General features: G+C 39.5%; 1 protein-coding gene across 3 annotated transcripts in view; it reads left to right on the top strand.

Moving 5' to 3' along the window:
* The window catches only part of GLT1D1 (glycosyltransferase 1 domain containing 1), a 154,215-nt gene that overhangs the window by 45,681 nt on the left and 92,106 nt on the right, over positions 1-16,428 (top strand). For all 3 annotated transcript variants that reach the window (XM_060193294.1, XM_060193295.1, XM_060193296.1), the window contains exon 4: positions 2,288-2,339. In XM_060193294.1, coding sequence (XP_060049277.1) covers positions 2,288-2,339 — 52 coding nt within the window. The remainder of the gene's footprint in view (positions 1-2,287; positions 2,340-16,428) is intronic.

The following is a 16,428-nucleotide window of genomic DNA, read 5'->3' on the forward strand; positions in this document are numbered from 1 at the left end:
TTTTTTAAATTAAAAAATTTTTAAATTTTTTAAAATTAATTTTTTTAATTTTTAAAAATTAAAAAAAAATTTTAAAATTAATTAATTTTAACCAGAGTACTGCTCAACTCTGGCTTATGGTGGTGTTAGGGATTGAACCCAGAGCTTCAGGCATGAGAGTCTGTTTGCATAACCATTATGGTATCTACCCCTGCCCCATCATTCATTATTGCTGCAGCAACTCACTGGTAGCAGTTTCCTGTTTCTTTTTTTTTTCTTTTTAAAATATTTATTTATTTCCTTTTGTTCCCCTTGTAGTTATTATTGTTGTTGTTGTTGACGTCATTGTTGTTGGATAGGACAGAGAGAAATGGAGAGAGGAGAGGAAGACAGAGAAGGGGAGAAACAGACACCTGCAGACCTGCTTCACCACTTGTGAAGTGATTCCCCTGCAAGTGGGGAGCCAGAGGATCGAACCAGGGTCCTCACGCCGGTCCTTGGGCTTTGCGTTACATGCACTTAACCCGCTGCGCTACTGCCTGACTCCCCAGTTTCCTGTTTCTATGCCTGCTTCTACCTTTATTGATTGAAATTATTATTTTAAAATTTACATTATCACTGTATATTGATTGAAATTCTGTGGGCTTTTGTTTTTGTTTTGTTTTTTATTTATTGCCATCAGGGTTGTTGCTGGGGCTTGGTGCCTGCATGATGAACCCACCACTCCTGGTAGCTGTTCGTTCCCTTTATTTGACAAGACAGAGAGAAATTGAAAGGGTGGGAGAGATGAGACGGAGAGAGATGGACACACAGAGAGAGATACTTTGAGAACTTGGTTCTCCCCCTTGTTGGTGGGGAACAAGGGCTTGAATCCTGTTGCATGTGTGCTAACATGCACCTAAGCATGTGTACCACTGCACAGCCCCCTATTAATTCCACAGTAAGTTAGAAAGACATGTCTATTTGATCCCATTTAGTAATTCTGTTATTTATGTCAATATGAATTCGTGGGTCTTTATTTTCTTTTACTCTGTGTGCTAGCTGTCATGATTATTATTTCAATCTTTTCAGCTTTGGCCATTGGAGATGCATTGAGTTGACCTCCTTCTTCCCCTTTTGACATCCCCTGACCATTGAGCACTTCCTTGGTTTCTGAAATTATGAGATGTTCCTGGTTCATTCCCTGCATGTCTGACTGTTTCTGGAAACAACCTTGTTCTTTTTTCTTCTTTTTTTTAATCAGAGCACTGTTCAGCTCTGGTTTATGGTGGTGTGGGGGACTGAACCTGGGACTTTAGAGCCTCAAGCATGAGAGTCTCTTTGCATAACCATTATGATATCTACCCCCATCCACAACCTTCTTTCTTTTTTTTTTTTTTCCCTCTCTTTCCTTTCTTTCTCTTTCTTTCTTTCTTTCTTTCTTTCTTTCTTTCTTTCTTTCTTTCATTCTTTCTTTCACCATAGCTACAGACAGACTATGACCCACATAGTCAACGACTGCCACCTCTCCAGATTCAAAGGAGGTCTCGAAACTTTACATCAGGCTCAACCTGATGCTGTTGACTGGCTACGGAAGAAGGGCAAATGCTAGAAGAAGAAGAAGAACCATAGCACTGCTCAGCTTTGGCTTATGGTGGTGTGTGTGTGGGGGGTTGAACCTGGGACCTCATAGCCTCAGGCATGAGAGTCTCTTTGCATAACCATTATACTATCTACTCCTGCCCAAAAAAGCCTTGTTTCAATCAGTGTGGATGTTCTGAGTTCATTTTTCAATCATGTATGACTTCTGGGCATCTTAGCAGAGTTTGGTGATTGGCCTGACCTTGGATGCTCAGAAGAGCTCTGTTTTGATTTGGACTTTTAGTCTTACAGCTCTATCCTTGCTTCTCTGAACCTTTCTTTGAAGGAACAAGATAGAAGTCTTGAAATTTGTGTGTTTATGTCTAGCATACACTTTTTTTTTTAATGTAAGCAAGGGCTAAACCTGATGGCCAATAAGCACAGTTATTAAAGATTGATTGAACTTTTTTTTTTTTTTTTTTAAGATTTTATTTATTTATTCATGAAGAGAGAAGGAGAGAGAAAGAACCAGACATCACTCTGGTACATGTGCTGCCAGGGATTGAACTCAGGACCTCATGCTTCAGAGTCTGATGCTTTATCCACTGCGCCACCTCCTGGACCACTGATTGAACTTTTAAAAGAGCTTTGTACCTTACCCCTCACCATTTGCTCCTAAGAGCTATTTCACAGCTATGCAGACTGAAGTCTATTCTAATTGTTTTCATTTTTTTCTTCATTCTACTAGATTTGCTGTCGCTTTCACCGAGTCAATGAAGGAAACGGCACAAAAGCAGTGGGTAGGTATTTCTTTTGTGTCCCTATTTTGTTGTGCTGGTGAAGTTTCAGATGTGGAGACCTGAGAGGCAATTTGATCAGAACTAACGATGTTCCATTGATGCTGCCTGTGGTGGTCACAACACTGTGTTATGTTTTACCTATATTGATGTTTTTATTTCTGTAGGCACTCTTAAACACTTCACTGATGTTTTCTGATGTTGTTATCACAAAGCAAAAATAGCCCAATAGCCAAATCTTTCTTGTTTTGTCATTTTTCCTTTTTATGTGCTCAGATTGGGTGATTTACTGGTTTCATTGTAAAATGTTGCAGCAACCTCAGAGACACATATATCTCATAGAAGCACCTCACAGACGCACATACCACCCAGATATATAAACCTCACAGGAGCACATACCTCACAGAGGCACATACCTCACAGACGCATATACCTCACATACTGCATATACCTCACAGACACATATACCTCACAGACGCATATACCTCACAGATACCTATACCTCACAGACTGCATATACCTCACAAATACATATACCATATAGATGCATATATGTTTTATTTATTATTTATTTATTTTAAATTATTTTATTGTCTTTATTTACTTATTGGATAGAGAGAGAGACAGAGAGACACCTGCAGCACTGCTTCACCACTCGTGAAGCTTTCCCCTTGCAGGTGGGGACTGGGGCTTGAATCTTGGTCCTTTTGCATTGTAACATGTATGCCCAACCAGGTGCACCACTACTTGGCCCTTATGTTTTATTTATTTATTTATTTATTTATTTAACCCAATCACTGATCAGCTCTGGCTTATGGTGGGGCTGGGATCTCAGAGCCTCAGGCATAAGAGTCTTTTGCATAACCATTATGCTGTCTTTCCAGCCATATATCTATCTATCTATATATATATTACAGATACATAAAACTTATAGATATCTATGTCATAGACACACATGCCACATAATTCACAGATGCATATACCTTATCCACAGATATATCACTGATGTGTATATCTCACTGACACATCTACTTTATAGACATACATGCTGTAAATGTATATGCATATACCTCATAGGTGTATATACCTCATAAACACATATATATTGCATAGATGGATATACCTCATAGACACATATATCACACACACATGAACCTCCTAGACACATATTGCATGGACACATATACCTTACTGATGCATATATTTCATAGACAAATGTACCTCGTGGGTGCATATACCTCGTATGCATGTACCTCAGACACATATAATTCACAGATGCACATAGACACATAGTTCATAGATGGGATCAACTGTTTAAGAGTTTTAAAGAGGAAAAAAAAAGAGTTTGAAAGAGCTGAGGATTTTGCAGCTCTACAAATTTGGCATTTAAAAAAACTATTCCCTTTTGTTGCCCTTGTTTTTTATTATTGTTGTAGTTATTATTATTGTTGTTATTGATGTCATCGTTGTTGGACAGGACAGAGAGAAATAGAGAGAGGAGGGAAAGGCAGAGAGGGGGAGAGAAAGATAGACACCTGCAGACCTGCTTCACCACTTGTGAATCGACTCCCCTGCAGGTGGGGAGCCAGGGGCTTGAACCGGGATTCTTTGCGCCAGTCCATGCATTTTGTGCCACCTGCACTTAACCCACTGCGCTACTGCCTGACTCCCAAGTTTGGCATTTTTTTTTTTTCTAGAACTATTGATATGTTTATATATCTGCCCATTTTTTCTATGGTCCTCCCTTTTCTTTCTTTTTTAAAATTTCCTTATTGGGGAATTAATGTTTTACATTCAGCAGTAAATACAATAGTTTGTGCATTCGTAACATTTATCAGTTTTCCATATAACGATACAACCCCCACTAGGTCCTCTGAAGGACCTATATTCTCCCCTCCACCCATCCCAGAGTCTTTTACTTTGGTACAATACACCAATTCCAGTTCAGGTTCTACTTGTGTTTGCTCTTCTGATCTTGTTTTTCAGCTTCTTCCTGAGAGTGAGATCATCCCACATTCATCCTTCTCTTTCTGACTTATTTCATTTAACATGAATTACTCAAGGTCCATCCAAGATCAGTTGAAAATGGTGAAGTCACCATTTTTTTATAGCTGAGTAGAATTCCAGTGTGTATATATACCACAACTTGCTCAGCCACTCATCTGTTGTTGGACACCTGGTTGCTTCCAGGTTTTGGCTATTACAAATTGTGCTGCTAAGAACATATGTGTACACAGATCTTTTTGGATGGATGTTGGGTTCCTTAGGATATATACCCACGAGAAGAATTGCAGGATCACAGGGTAGGTCTATTTCTAGCCTTCTAAGAGTTCTCCAGACTGTTCTCCACAGAGGTTGGACCAATTGACATTCCCACCAGCAGTGTAGGAGGGTTCCTTTGACCCCACAACCTCTCCAGCATCTGCTGCTGTTAGCTTTTCTGATGTCAGTGTAATAACTACAACAATAAAACAACAGGGACAACAAAAGGGAATAAATAAATAATAAAAAAGAAATTAATTTAAAAAAATGTTTTATTTAGTTTAACGAGAAAGATACAGAGAGACAGACGTGAGAGGAGAGAGGGAGAGAAAGATGACTGATCAGCTCTAATTTATGGTGTTGTAGGGAATTGGACCTGGGACCTTACAGCCTTCAAGCTTCAAAGTCTTTTGCATAACCATTATGCTACCTCCCCAACCCAGACAGGGATTTTTTTTTTTTTAAATGCATGCTCTGGGTAATTTTTATGTGGGTAAGAAAATAGAAGTTTGGAAAAATTAACAATATTAAAATTGTATTCATAAATTCTGGAAGATATTGAGGAAATAATTTGGAAAAGGGAAAGGAGAGTAATGTAATTTTGGGTCTCCTGATGCATTGAATGAAAGATAAATCTTTGAAACTGGAGTAAATCCATCGTGCTATTAAAAGAGTGAGATCTCTCTGAGGCAAAGCTGAAATATGTATCTGGGAGTCAAGGGTTATAATTGATACTTGAAAACAATCTCGATGAGTGTAACTTGATGTAATGGTACTGAACACAGATAACTTCTGTTGAGGGCAGGCCTGACAGCAGTTTTGAACCTTCCTGGGTAGATGATTTACTTGTAAGAACATTACAATTGGAATCCACTGGGCCATTTGCCTGTCACTTGGCTTCTCAAGCTAATAATGGTGGTCAGACCACATCAAATCTGCTCCAATCCTGGGTCAGCAGACTTTGCATTCAGAAAAATACTCTTCCAAACATGATACTCAAAGATGAGGGAAAAGTATTTGAGAAGTCAGCAGAAACTAGAAAATCGGAAGTCAGCAATATTGCTTAGCATTGGAGGATGACGTAGGAGGCACATACTAAAAGTTAATAAAGGATGGGTTTGTTTTTCTAGTTCAGAATAGTGAAAGTTACTTATTAGATTCTAGCATGAACTTGTTTTTTAAATTTTATTTATAAAATGGAAAAATTGACAGGATAAATACAGTCTTGTAGATTTTTTTTGTGGATGGTTTTTTCAATAAAGTTCAGCTCAATACCTTTTTATTAGCTTTTATAAATAATAAAACTGTATAAGTAGTGTAAAGCTTCATTATTTCAGACATTTATATAATAAATTTAGGTGGATTTGGGGCGATAGACTTTTAAAAAATTATTTATTCCCTTTTGTTGCCCTTGTTTTTTTGTTGTAGTTATTGTTGTTGTTGATGTTGTCATTGTTGGATAGGACAGAGAGAAATGGAGAGAGGAGGCAAGCCACAGAGGGAGAAAGATAGACACCTGCAGACCTGCTTCACCACCTGTGAAGCGACTCCCCTGCAGGTGGGGAGCCGGGGGCTCGAACTGGGATCCTTACACTGGTCCTTGAGCCTTGTGCCATGTGCACTTAACCTGCTGGCTACCGCCCAACTCCCGAGAGACTGTTTTGACTTATGTATTCTGAACAGTCATGTAGTGTTTGAGGAATTCTGTTTTGCTCTTCATTATTGAGTTGCCTGCCTTTTAAAATTTATTTTGTATTCTTTATTTTAGGGAGCATTTGACTCACTTATACATAATTACATTAATCCCACCTAATTATTAATTTACTTATTTATGAGTGAGTGGGTGGGTGAGAGGGAGAACTAGAACATCACTCTGGCATAGGTCATACTGGGGATCAAACTTGGGGCCTGATGCATGAGAGTCTTGCTTTATCCTCTATGCTACCTCCCAGGTTGCAATTCTACTTAATTATTCCAAACTAGAATCACTTTTTTTTCTTTTTTCTTTTCTTTTCTTTTCTTTTCTTTTCTTTTCTTTTCTTTTCTTCCTGCCTCCAGGGTTATTAGTGCTTGTACAAGTCCACTGCTCCTGTGGTCATTTTTCTATCTTGGATAGGACAGAGAGAAATCAAGAGAGGAGGGGGAGAAAGAGAAGAGAGAGACACCTGTGGCTCTGCTTCACCACTTGTGAAGCAACTCCCCCCCCCACAGGTGGGAAGCCAGGACTCCAACCTGGATCCTTGCATAGTCCTTGCATTTTGTGCTATGTGTGCTTAACCAGGTGTGCCACTGCATTTAAGTCTTTTTTTCTCTTTCTTTTTAATTTAATTATGAATGAGAAAGATAGGAAGAGAGAGAGAGAAAGAACCAGACATCACTCTGGTACTTGTGTTGCTGGTGACTGAACACAGGACCTCATGCTTGAGAGAGTCCAGTGCTTTATCCACTGCACCACTCAATTTTTTTCTATTGATTTTTTATCAGTGATTTAATATTGATTTACACAGAATCAAAGTTTACCCATTCCATATTATAAAGATTTGTAGCAGTTGCTTTGTATTGCTTTTGTTAATATCAAAGGAAGGGATGTGTATTATGAAATTTTTTTGAATACCCCCCCACCCCCCGCTACCAGAGCACTGATAAGCTCTGGTTTATGGTGATGTGTGGGATTGAACCTGTAATTATGGATCTTCAGGCATGAGAGTCTCTTTGCATAACCATTATGCTACCTAGCCCCACCCCCAACTTTTTTGTAGAGTTAATAAAACTACGTGCTTAAAATCCTATACCAAACTTGTGATTATTTGCCAGCTTTTAAAATAAGAATACACATCAATACTGAGCATCTCAGCAGGAGACACATTAACAGAAATGAGAAAAGGGGAAATTAGTTTGCAAGTATGGCTGAACTTCAGTCCTTCCCCACCCCCCAGAAAGCTAGGGTGCCCTGCTAGAAAACAGTATATTGGAGGTTTTTTCTTTTTAAAAAATATTTTTAAAATATTTATTTATTCCCTTTTTGTTGCCCTTGTTGTTTTATTGTTGTAGTTAATTAATGTTGTTGTTGTTGGATAGGACAGAGAGAAATGGGGAGAGGAGGGGAAGACAGAGAGGGGGAGAGAAAGACAGACACCTGCAGACCTGCTTCACCGCCTGTGAAGCGACTCCCCTGCAGGTGAGGAGGCCGGGGGCTTGAACCGGGATCCTTATGTCAGTCCTTGTGCTTTGTGCCACCTGCGCTTAACCCGCTACGCTACCGCCTGACTCTCTGGAGGTTGTTTATGATCTCCTTCTGACTCAACTTTACACAAATTCATTTGATGAGAATTCAATAAAGGTAGTTTTACTTTTATCTCTTTTAATTTGAAATGCTTTTCTTTAGGCTCAAGTCATTAGATTTTAGTGTTGTTTCCGTTCCCCTTTGATTTGCCGCCGGACCTAGTTTGTAAGTGCTGAGTCCCGTGCACTTCTCAAGGTCTTTGTGTTACCTGGTTAAAATTCACCACTCAAGTTTAACACTGGCCGTGTTTGATGGGTAGCATTTGTCTGTGGGTTGTGGGTAGAACAGCATTTGAGTGACCTTTTTATGTATTTGAGTCACATATCTATCTGGGATATAGACATTGTGGAATTTTTAAAGGTCCTCTATGTAGAATTTTAATTCATTGTTTCAGTATATAATAGACATTTAAAATGAAAATTTGGGCACTTCTAGCTCGTGTTTAGGTTATTCTAAGTTCACAAGACTTTCACCAGAGAAATCTAAATAATTCACAAAAAATTAAAAAGAAATTAAATGTGTATTACCTTTATTAAAGCCTCCCCCTCTCTGCAAAAAGTGACCTTTTAAAATATTTATTTATGTGTTTATGCATGTATGTATGTATGTATTTATATTACCACCAGGGTTATCACTATGGCTCCATGATCACATGATGAATTAAAAAAAATTTTATTTATAAAATGGAAATACTGACAAGTCTATAGGATAAGAGGGATACATTTCCATACAATGCCCAACCCCAGAGGTCCATATCCAATCCCTTTCCTCGAGAGCTTCCCTTTAACCCTCTGGGAGTGTGGACAAGGATCATTATGGGGTGCAGAAGGTGGAAGGTCTGACTTCTCTGCTGAACATGGGCATTGATAGGTGGATCCATACTCCCAGCCTCTCTCTCTCTTTCCCTAGTGGGGCAGGGTTCGGGGAAGGTGGGACTCCAGGACACATTGGTGGGGTTGTCTGCCCAGGGAAGTCAGGTTGGCATCATGGTATTGTCTGGAACCTGGTGGCTAAAAAAGAGTTAAGATAAAAAGCAGAACAAATTGTTGACTAATCATGAACCTAAAGGCAAGAATATAGCAGATGAAGAGGGTCTCTGTTTTGGAAATACAGTCGTAGGCCTATTTTAGGTATATGCCAGGGAGCTCATGATTTTATTGGTTTTTGCCTGCACCTGACATCTAATATGCAGGTGGACCCAAGCTATTGTCTGGGGAGATAGTGTCATAGTTGGGAAAAGGCACATGATGAATCTACCACTCATGGCAACCATTTTTTTCCCCTTAGTTATGACAGAGGGAAATTGAGAGGGTGAGTGGAGTAGGGAGAAAAAGAGAGATGCCTGCAGTACTGCTTCACTGCTAGTGAGGCGTCACCCCCTACAGGTAGAAAGAGGGACTTTTGTTGAAAGTTCCCGTTTGGTTCCTATGTGGCTTCTAATAAGCATTCTGCTCGGAAGACAATCTAAATTCAAATATTTGCAAACTCTTTTTTAAAAACTCTTGAGTTTGAGTCAATATTGCTCAAAGCACTTGTTAAATTTTAGAAAGCATGGTCGGGGGTGGATAGCATAATGGTTATGCAAAGACAGAGGGTTAAGCGCACGTGGCGTGAAGAACAAGGATCCGCCTAAGGATCCTGGTTCGAGCTCCTAGATCCTCACCTGCAGAAGAGTTGTTTCACAGGTGGTGAAGCAGGTCTGCATGTGTCTTTCTCTCCCCCCTCTGTCTTCCCCTCCTCTCTCCATTTCTCTCTGTCCTAAATAACAATGAAGACATCAATAACAATAACAACTACTACTACAACAATAAAAACAACAACAAAGATATTCTTATGCCTGAGGCTCCGTAGTCCCAGGTCCAATCCCCTGCACCACCACAAGGCAGAGATGAACGGTGCTCTGGTGTTTCTCTATGTATCTATCTCTCTCTCTCTCTTTCTCAAAAAAAAAAAAATGTTCAAAAAACTTTTTTAGAAAGCGTGATGATAACACTGGTTCATCAATACACTTGGTGAGGTTAACATTGAGCTTGGATTCTTGGTGGGGGGGGTTCCACTTTTGTGATTTCTTTCCCTTTTTTAATTAATTAATTAATTTTGGATAGAGAGAGAAATTGAGAGAGGAGGGGGAGATTAAGAGGGAGAGAGACAGAGAGACACCTGCAGCACTGTTTCACCACTTGTGTAGCCCCCACCCCCCCACTGGTGGGGACTAGGCGATTGAACCTGGGTCCTTGCGTTCTGTAATATGTACGCTCAACCAGGTGCTCCACCACCACACTGTGATTTCTGAAAATGTAGGAATTTTGTATGAGATGCTGTCTAAATCTAATTGACTTGGCACTCGTGAAACAGAAAGAGCTTTCTGGAACTAGTTCTGTTGGACAGTACATAAATACTCAGTCTGCTTTTTGGTATTGGAAACACACTGCTCAGGATTCTCTTGGAAATTAGAATACAGAATGCAGGACAGACTCCATGGACTGTTCCATACTCAGGTGAGCTCAAAGAGTCAACAAAGGTGTTAGGGCTGGACTAACCTGAACCAGCTGCCAACTGACTAATTACTAGCTCTGTAGTAGTTAGTAACTAACTAGCATGTTGTCCTTAGAACCGCTTACTGCCTTTCTTTCCTGCATGGCCCTGCATTGCTTTGTGTCTGATTACTTCCAAAAGTCATCTTGGCAGCAGCTAGAATGCCACAGACCACAGCTTTTATTATTGTTTATTTTTTAAAATATAAACTTAAAAAGAAAAAAGTAATATTTCAATGTATTGTGAGGTTAATGGTTTGAAAGAGGAGCCCAAAGTATCAAATGGAGAAAGTCTATTCAACAGACGGTGGTGTTGGAAACTTTGGGTTAAAACATGCAGAAGAATGAAACTGGATCCCCACACTTCACCACATACGAACGTGCACTCCAAATGGATCAAAAATCTGGCTGTTAGAGCAGAAACCATCAAATACTTAGAGGAAAACATTGGCAGAACCCCTTTTTAAAAAATTTTATTTATTTATTTATTATTAGAGACAGAGAGAAATTGAGAGGGCAGGGGAGATAGAAATGGAGAGAGACAGAGAGACACCTGCAGCCCTGCTTCACCATTTGTGAAGCTTTCCCCCTGCAGGTGGGGACCAGGGGCTCGAACCTGGGTCCTTGTGCACTGTGATGTGAGCGCTTAGCCAGGTATGCTACAACATACTACATATAATAACTACAACAACAATAAAAAACAAGGGCAAAAAAAAAAAGGGAAATAAATAGATAAATATAAAAAAATTTTAAAAAAGATATAAAGCAGAACAAATTGTTGACTAATCATGAACCTAAAGGCAAGAATATAGCAGATGAAGATTTGGGGTCTCTCTTTTGGAAATAGCTCATAGGTCAATTTTAGGTATATTCCAAGGGGACCATGATTTTACTGGTTTACTAGATTTTTACTAGATTTTTTTCCCCCAGAGTACTGCTCAACTCTGGGTTATAGTGTTGGGGATTGAACCTGGGAGCTCAGAGACATGAAATTTGTTTGCACAACTAGTTTGCTATCTCCTCAGCCCTTATAGTTCCTACAATCCTGGAAACAAAACATTCTCCTGCTGTCTCATCTTTAGACTGTCTAGTTTGTATGTGAGCCTGCTCTACGGAAACTCATATCCTAGGGAACATCTTTCTTAATAACTTCTATTAAGATTGGCCATCCTCAGAGATTTTCTTGATAAAATTGCAAATGTTCTGAACATTTTTTTTCCCCCTCCGTGAAATCTCCGGAAATTGTGAAGTTTTAAGGGAAGTCAAAGGACACAAAATCCATCAATTTCAGAGCATAGGTTCCCAGTTAACCTTTTACATGACCTGGGGCTTAAGTTTTTTGGAATGATAAAATAATGGCTTCTAATTTCTCAAGTCTCTAGGGAGGGAGAGGTAAGAGAGAAGCTTTTGAACAGAATCAGCGATTATCCCTTCACAATGAGCAGAAATTTAACTGATTAAAAAAAAAATCCCTGGAACTTTGTTGCTTGCATACTTGTGTTATCCTAAATTAGGTGTTATTTTCTGACTCTTTGGTTGTGCCCAGGTTTGGATTATTTTCTTTTCATTTTTAATGGCCTACTGGGCACTGGGTGCTATGGGACTGGATCCCAATCCAGTTCTCAGATCTGACCCATCTCATTTATATTTTCTTTTCCTGAGAGTATTTGTTTCTTCTGTTCAGTTACAGGAATTTTGTGATTAGACTATACTATTACTTTCTTCCTCCTCCTTCTCTTTTTCCTCTCTCTCTCTTTCTCTCTCTCTATATATTTACTTTGGATAGAGACAAAAATTGAGAGGGAAGGAAGAGATGGAGAAAGAGAGAGAGACATTTGCAGTACTGTTTCACCACTTGTGAAGTTTCCCCCTGCAGGTGGAGATCCAGGGATTGAACCCAGCTTTTTTTTTTTTTAAATAAGTAAATTTATTTATTTATTTATACTAGAGCACTGCTCAGCTCTGGCTTATAGTGGTGCAGGGGATTGAACCTGGCACTTTGGAGCTTCAGGCATGAGAATCTTTTTGTGCATAGCCATTATATGCTATCTACCCCCTGCTTGAGCCTAGCTCCTTGAGCAATGTATTGTGTGTACTCTACCAGGTGTATCGCCAGCCAGCCACCTCTTTCTCCTCCTTGTTCTTTTTGGAAGATTGCCCTGCCCCTCCAGTTTAGTAAGAGACTTCTAAGGAAAAAGAGCACAGGGAAAGTGTCTTCAAAAAATGTGTCCAGTTTAGGGTAGGGGAGATATAATGGTTATGCAAAAGACTTTCATGCCTGAGACTCTTAAGATTTCAACTTCAATCCCAAGTCCCATAAACCAGAATTGAGCAGTGTTCTAACTCTCTTTCTTTCTTTTTTTTTTTTTTTTAAATAATTTATTTATTTACTCATGAGAAAGATACGAGGAGAGAAAGAACCATACATGACTCTGGTACATGTGCTGCCGGGGATCGAACTCAGGACCTCATGGTTGAGAATCCAATACTTTATCCACTGCGCTGCCTCCCAGGCCACTCTAACTCTCTTTCTCTCCCTCTCCCTCCCTCCCTTCCTTTACCTCCACCTCAGTTTTTCTCTCTATTATCGCTCTCATTAAATAAGTAAATAGCATATTAGGAAAAATTTAAAAAGTACCCAATTTCTGTGAGCTTTGTGATGTAGTTATGTTTTAAAATTTCTTTTCAGCCAGTTATCTCTTAACACAGGCACAGCAACTCATAGAACATGATACTGTTTAATTTTTTTCAAAATAATGTTCATTGTGCTTTCCCCTTGCAGAAAGTGAAATTAATTATAAATTTCTAAGTCTTTTTTGTTATTGATGCCTGTCATCCTGTTAGTCAAAATATAGCAATTAATATTTGGGTCTTTTATAGTCACATATACTTATAGATAAATAGGTATCTATAACTACCTGGATTTTTTTTATCTTGCATTAGGCTGAATTGATGGTTTCTCAAAACCCTTAAACTTGGAAACTTTTTCCTAGTCTTTCTTTTTTTCCTTCTTTTAAAAAAAATTTATTTATTCCCTTTTGTTGCCCTTGTTGTTTCTATTGTTGTAGTTATTATTATTGTTATTGTTGTTGGATAGGACAGAGAGAAATGGAAAAAGCAGAGAAAGACAGAGAGGGGGAGAAAAAGATAGACACCTGCAGACCTGCTTCACCACCTGTGAAGCAACTCCCCTGCAGGTGAAGAGCTGGGGGCTCCAACCGGGATCCTTATGCCAGTCCTTGCGCTTTACATCATGTGTGCTTAACCCACTGAGCTACCGCCCAACTCCCCCTAGTCCTTTTTAATGTATTTATTTGATAAATACAATAGGATAGAGAGATTGAGAAGGGAAAGCTAGGGGGAAAGAAAGCCACTTGCAAACCTACTTCACCATTTGTGAATACACACACACACACACACACACACACACACACACACACACACACACACACACACACACGTAGGGACTTGAACCCCAGTCCTTGTGCATTGTAACATGTGCACTCCTCCAGGTGCACCACTGCCTACCTGCCCGCCCATCTATTCATTTTATACATGGATAAGCTAATCTTTAAGGCAAGGCATCTACAAGAACCTTGACTTGTGTTATTATTGCAAGGCAAAGGAAACACTAATAAATATTGAGCACAGAAAGCTAATTTGTATTTAGAACATTTTTAATACAGAAAATGTCTATTCAAAATCAATATAAACCAATTGGCTTTTGTCAGATTTCGTTTGTTACTATGATTAAAAATAACCCTGTCCCACACTTCTTTTCTATTAATAGCTCTGTTTTCTTGATTTGCTCAGATGAGATCTTAAACCATGAGAAGACATTTTTTTTAAAATCTATTTAGGGCTTAATGCTTACTTAGCTTTTTAGGTTCTCAGTATATTTTAGCTAAATTATGCTCAGAGACACATCAAACCCAGCAGGTGAATCTAGACATTTCTATATACTGCCAGACCATTCTGCCTGTTGACTTGAGATACAAGTTTAATTTATTAGTTTTGGTTGCTAAAAAAAAAAAAAAGATTTTTCTTGAATGGAACATTTGGGGTATTCATATTTCTAGTCACAAGACATATTTTCTCTCTATTTAGAAAGTTATGTCTTTTAAAAAAATTTTTATTTATAAAATGGAAACACTGATAAGACCATAGGATAAGAGGGGTACAACTCCATACAATTCCCTCCACCAGAACTCCGTATCCTCTCCCCTCCCCTGATAGCTTTCCTATTCTTTAACCCTCTGGGAGCATGGACCCAGGGCCATTATGGGATGCAGAAGGTGGAAGGTCTGGCTTCTGTAATTGCTTCCCTGCTGAACATGGGCATTGGCAGGTCTATCCATATTCCTAGCCTGTCTCTCTCTCTCCCTAGTGGGGCAGAACTCTGGGGAAGTGGGATAAGGTTGTCTGCCCAGGGAGGTTCAGTTGGCATCATGGTATCGTCTAGAACCTGGTGGCTGAAAGAAGAGTTCACATCTAAAGCCAAACACATTGTTGACTAATCATGAACCTAAAGGCTGGAATATTGCAGATGAAGATTTGGGGTCTCCGTTTTGGAAATAGCTAGTAGGTCTATTTTAGGTATATGCCAAGGGGCCCATGACTTTACTAGTTTTTGCCTGAGTCTGACATCTAATATGCAGGTGGACCCAAGTTAATGTCTGGGGAGATGATGGAAAAAGGGCTAGAAAGCTGGATCAGGGAAGACAGTAGCTCCCAAATATGGGGAAAGTGTATAAATACTGTTGACTGTAAACCCCATCAGTTTGATGTGATCTGGGGCCTACATTCAGCATAGGAGCCTATGTGACCTCTGCATCCCTGTAGGTCTGAGCTTGCATTCTGTGGTCATGAGTAGAAATGTTCTGAGTTGCACCAATTTCAGTACCCATCTTCCTCGGGTGGTAGATAGAGCATGCTATCCAACTTCCCTTCGGAGGATGGAACATTATGTCTTTATTTACTTATGGGAGAGAGAACCTACACACCATTCTGGTACATGTGATGTCAGGAATCAAACTCAGGACCTCATGCTTGAGGGGGCCAATGCTATCCTCTGAACCACCTCTCAAGCCTTATCACAGAATGAATTTTTTTATTTGATAGGACACAGAAAAATTGAAAAGGAAAGAGGAGGTAGAGATAAGAGAGGGAGGGTCAAGTGATGGCACACCTGGTTGAGCGCACATACTACAGTGCTCAAGCCCCTGGTCTCCACCTGCAGGGGGAAAGCTTCACAAGTGATGAAGCAGGGCTGCGGGTGTCTCTCTGTCTCTCTCCCTCTCTGTTACCCCCTTCAGTCTCAATTGCTGTCTCTATCCAATAAATAAAGATAAAAAATTTTTTAAAAATTAAAAAGAGATGAGAGGTAGAGAGAAAGAGATATCTGCAGACCTGCTTCAGCACTCATAAAGCTCCCTTCCCATATGTGGGGAGCAGGGATTGAACCTGGGTCCTTGAACATTGTAAAGTGTATCACAACAGAATGTATTTCTAGTGAAAATAGTGGTAAGACTATGAACCTCATTTTGTCTTAAATGCATGAATCAAATTTATGTAGGAGTCCATTGACTCTCTTACTGTCAAACAGTTGTATTTATTTTTTAGTGAAAACTACATGCTGATAAAATTTTGACAGTGCTTCAACTGCTGTCTTCTTCTTTTTTAAAATAATTTTTATTTATTTTAATGAGAGAAAGAGATAGATACAGAGAGAAAGACCAGAGCTCTGCTCAGTTTCAGCTTATGGTGGTACTGGGGATTGATTGAACCTGGGACTTCAGAGCCTCAAGCATGAGAGTCTTTTGCATAACCATTATGCTGACTCTCCATCCCCCTCTACTGCCTTCTTACAAACCTTCTGGTGATTAGAGATATCCTGAGCCTCCACTGCCTTCCATTAGCATTTTCCTTAGCCTTCCAGTGAAATTATAGTGAATCGAAAGGGATTTTTGGACAATGCTAAACGAATTTTGGGTGATTGCCTAATAGCCATCCC

Source organism: Erinaceus europaeus, chromosome 6, assembly GCF_950295315.1.
Source record: "Erinaceus europaeus chromosome 6, mEriEur2.1, whole genome shotgun sequence".
NCBI classification, from domain to species: Eukaryota; Metazoa; Chordata; class Mammalia; order Eulipotyphla; family Erinaceidae; genus Erinaceus; species Erinaceus europaeus.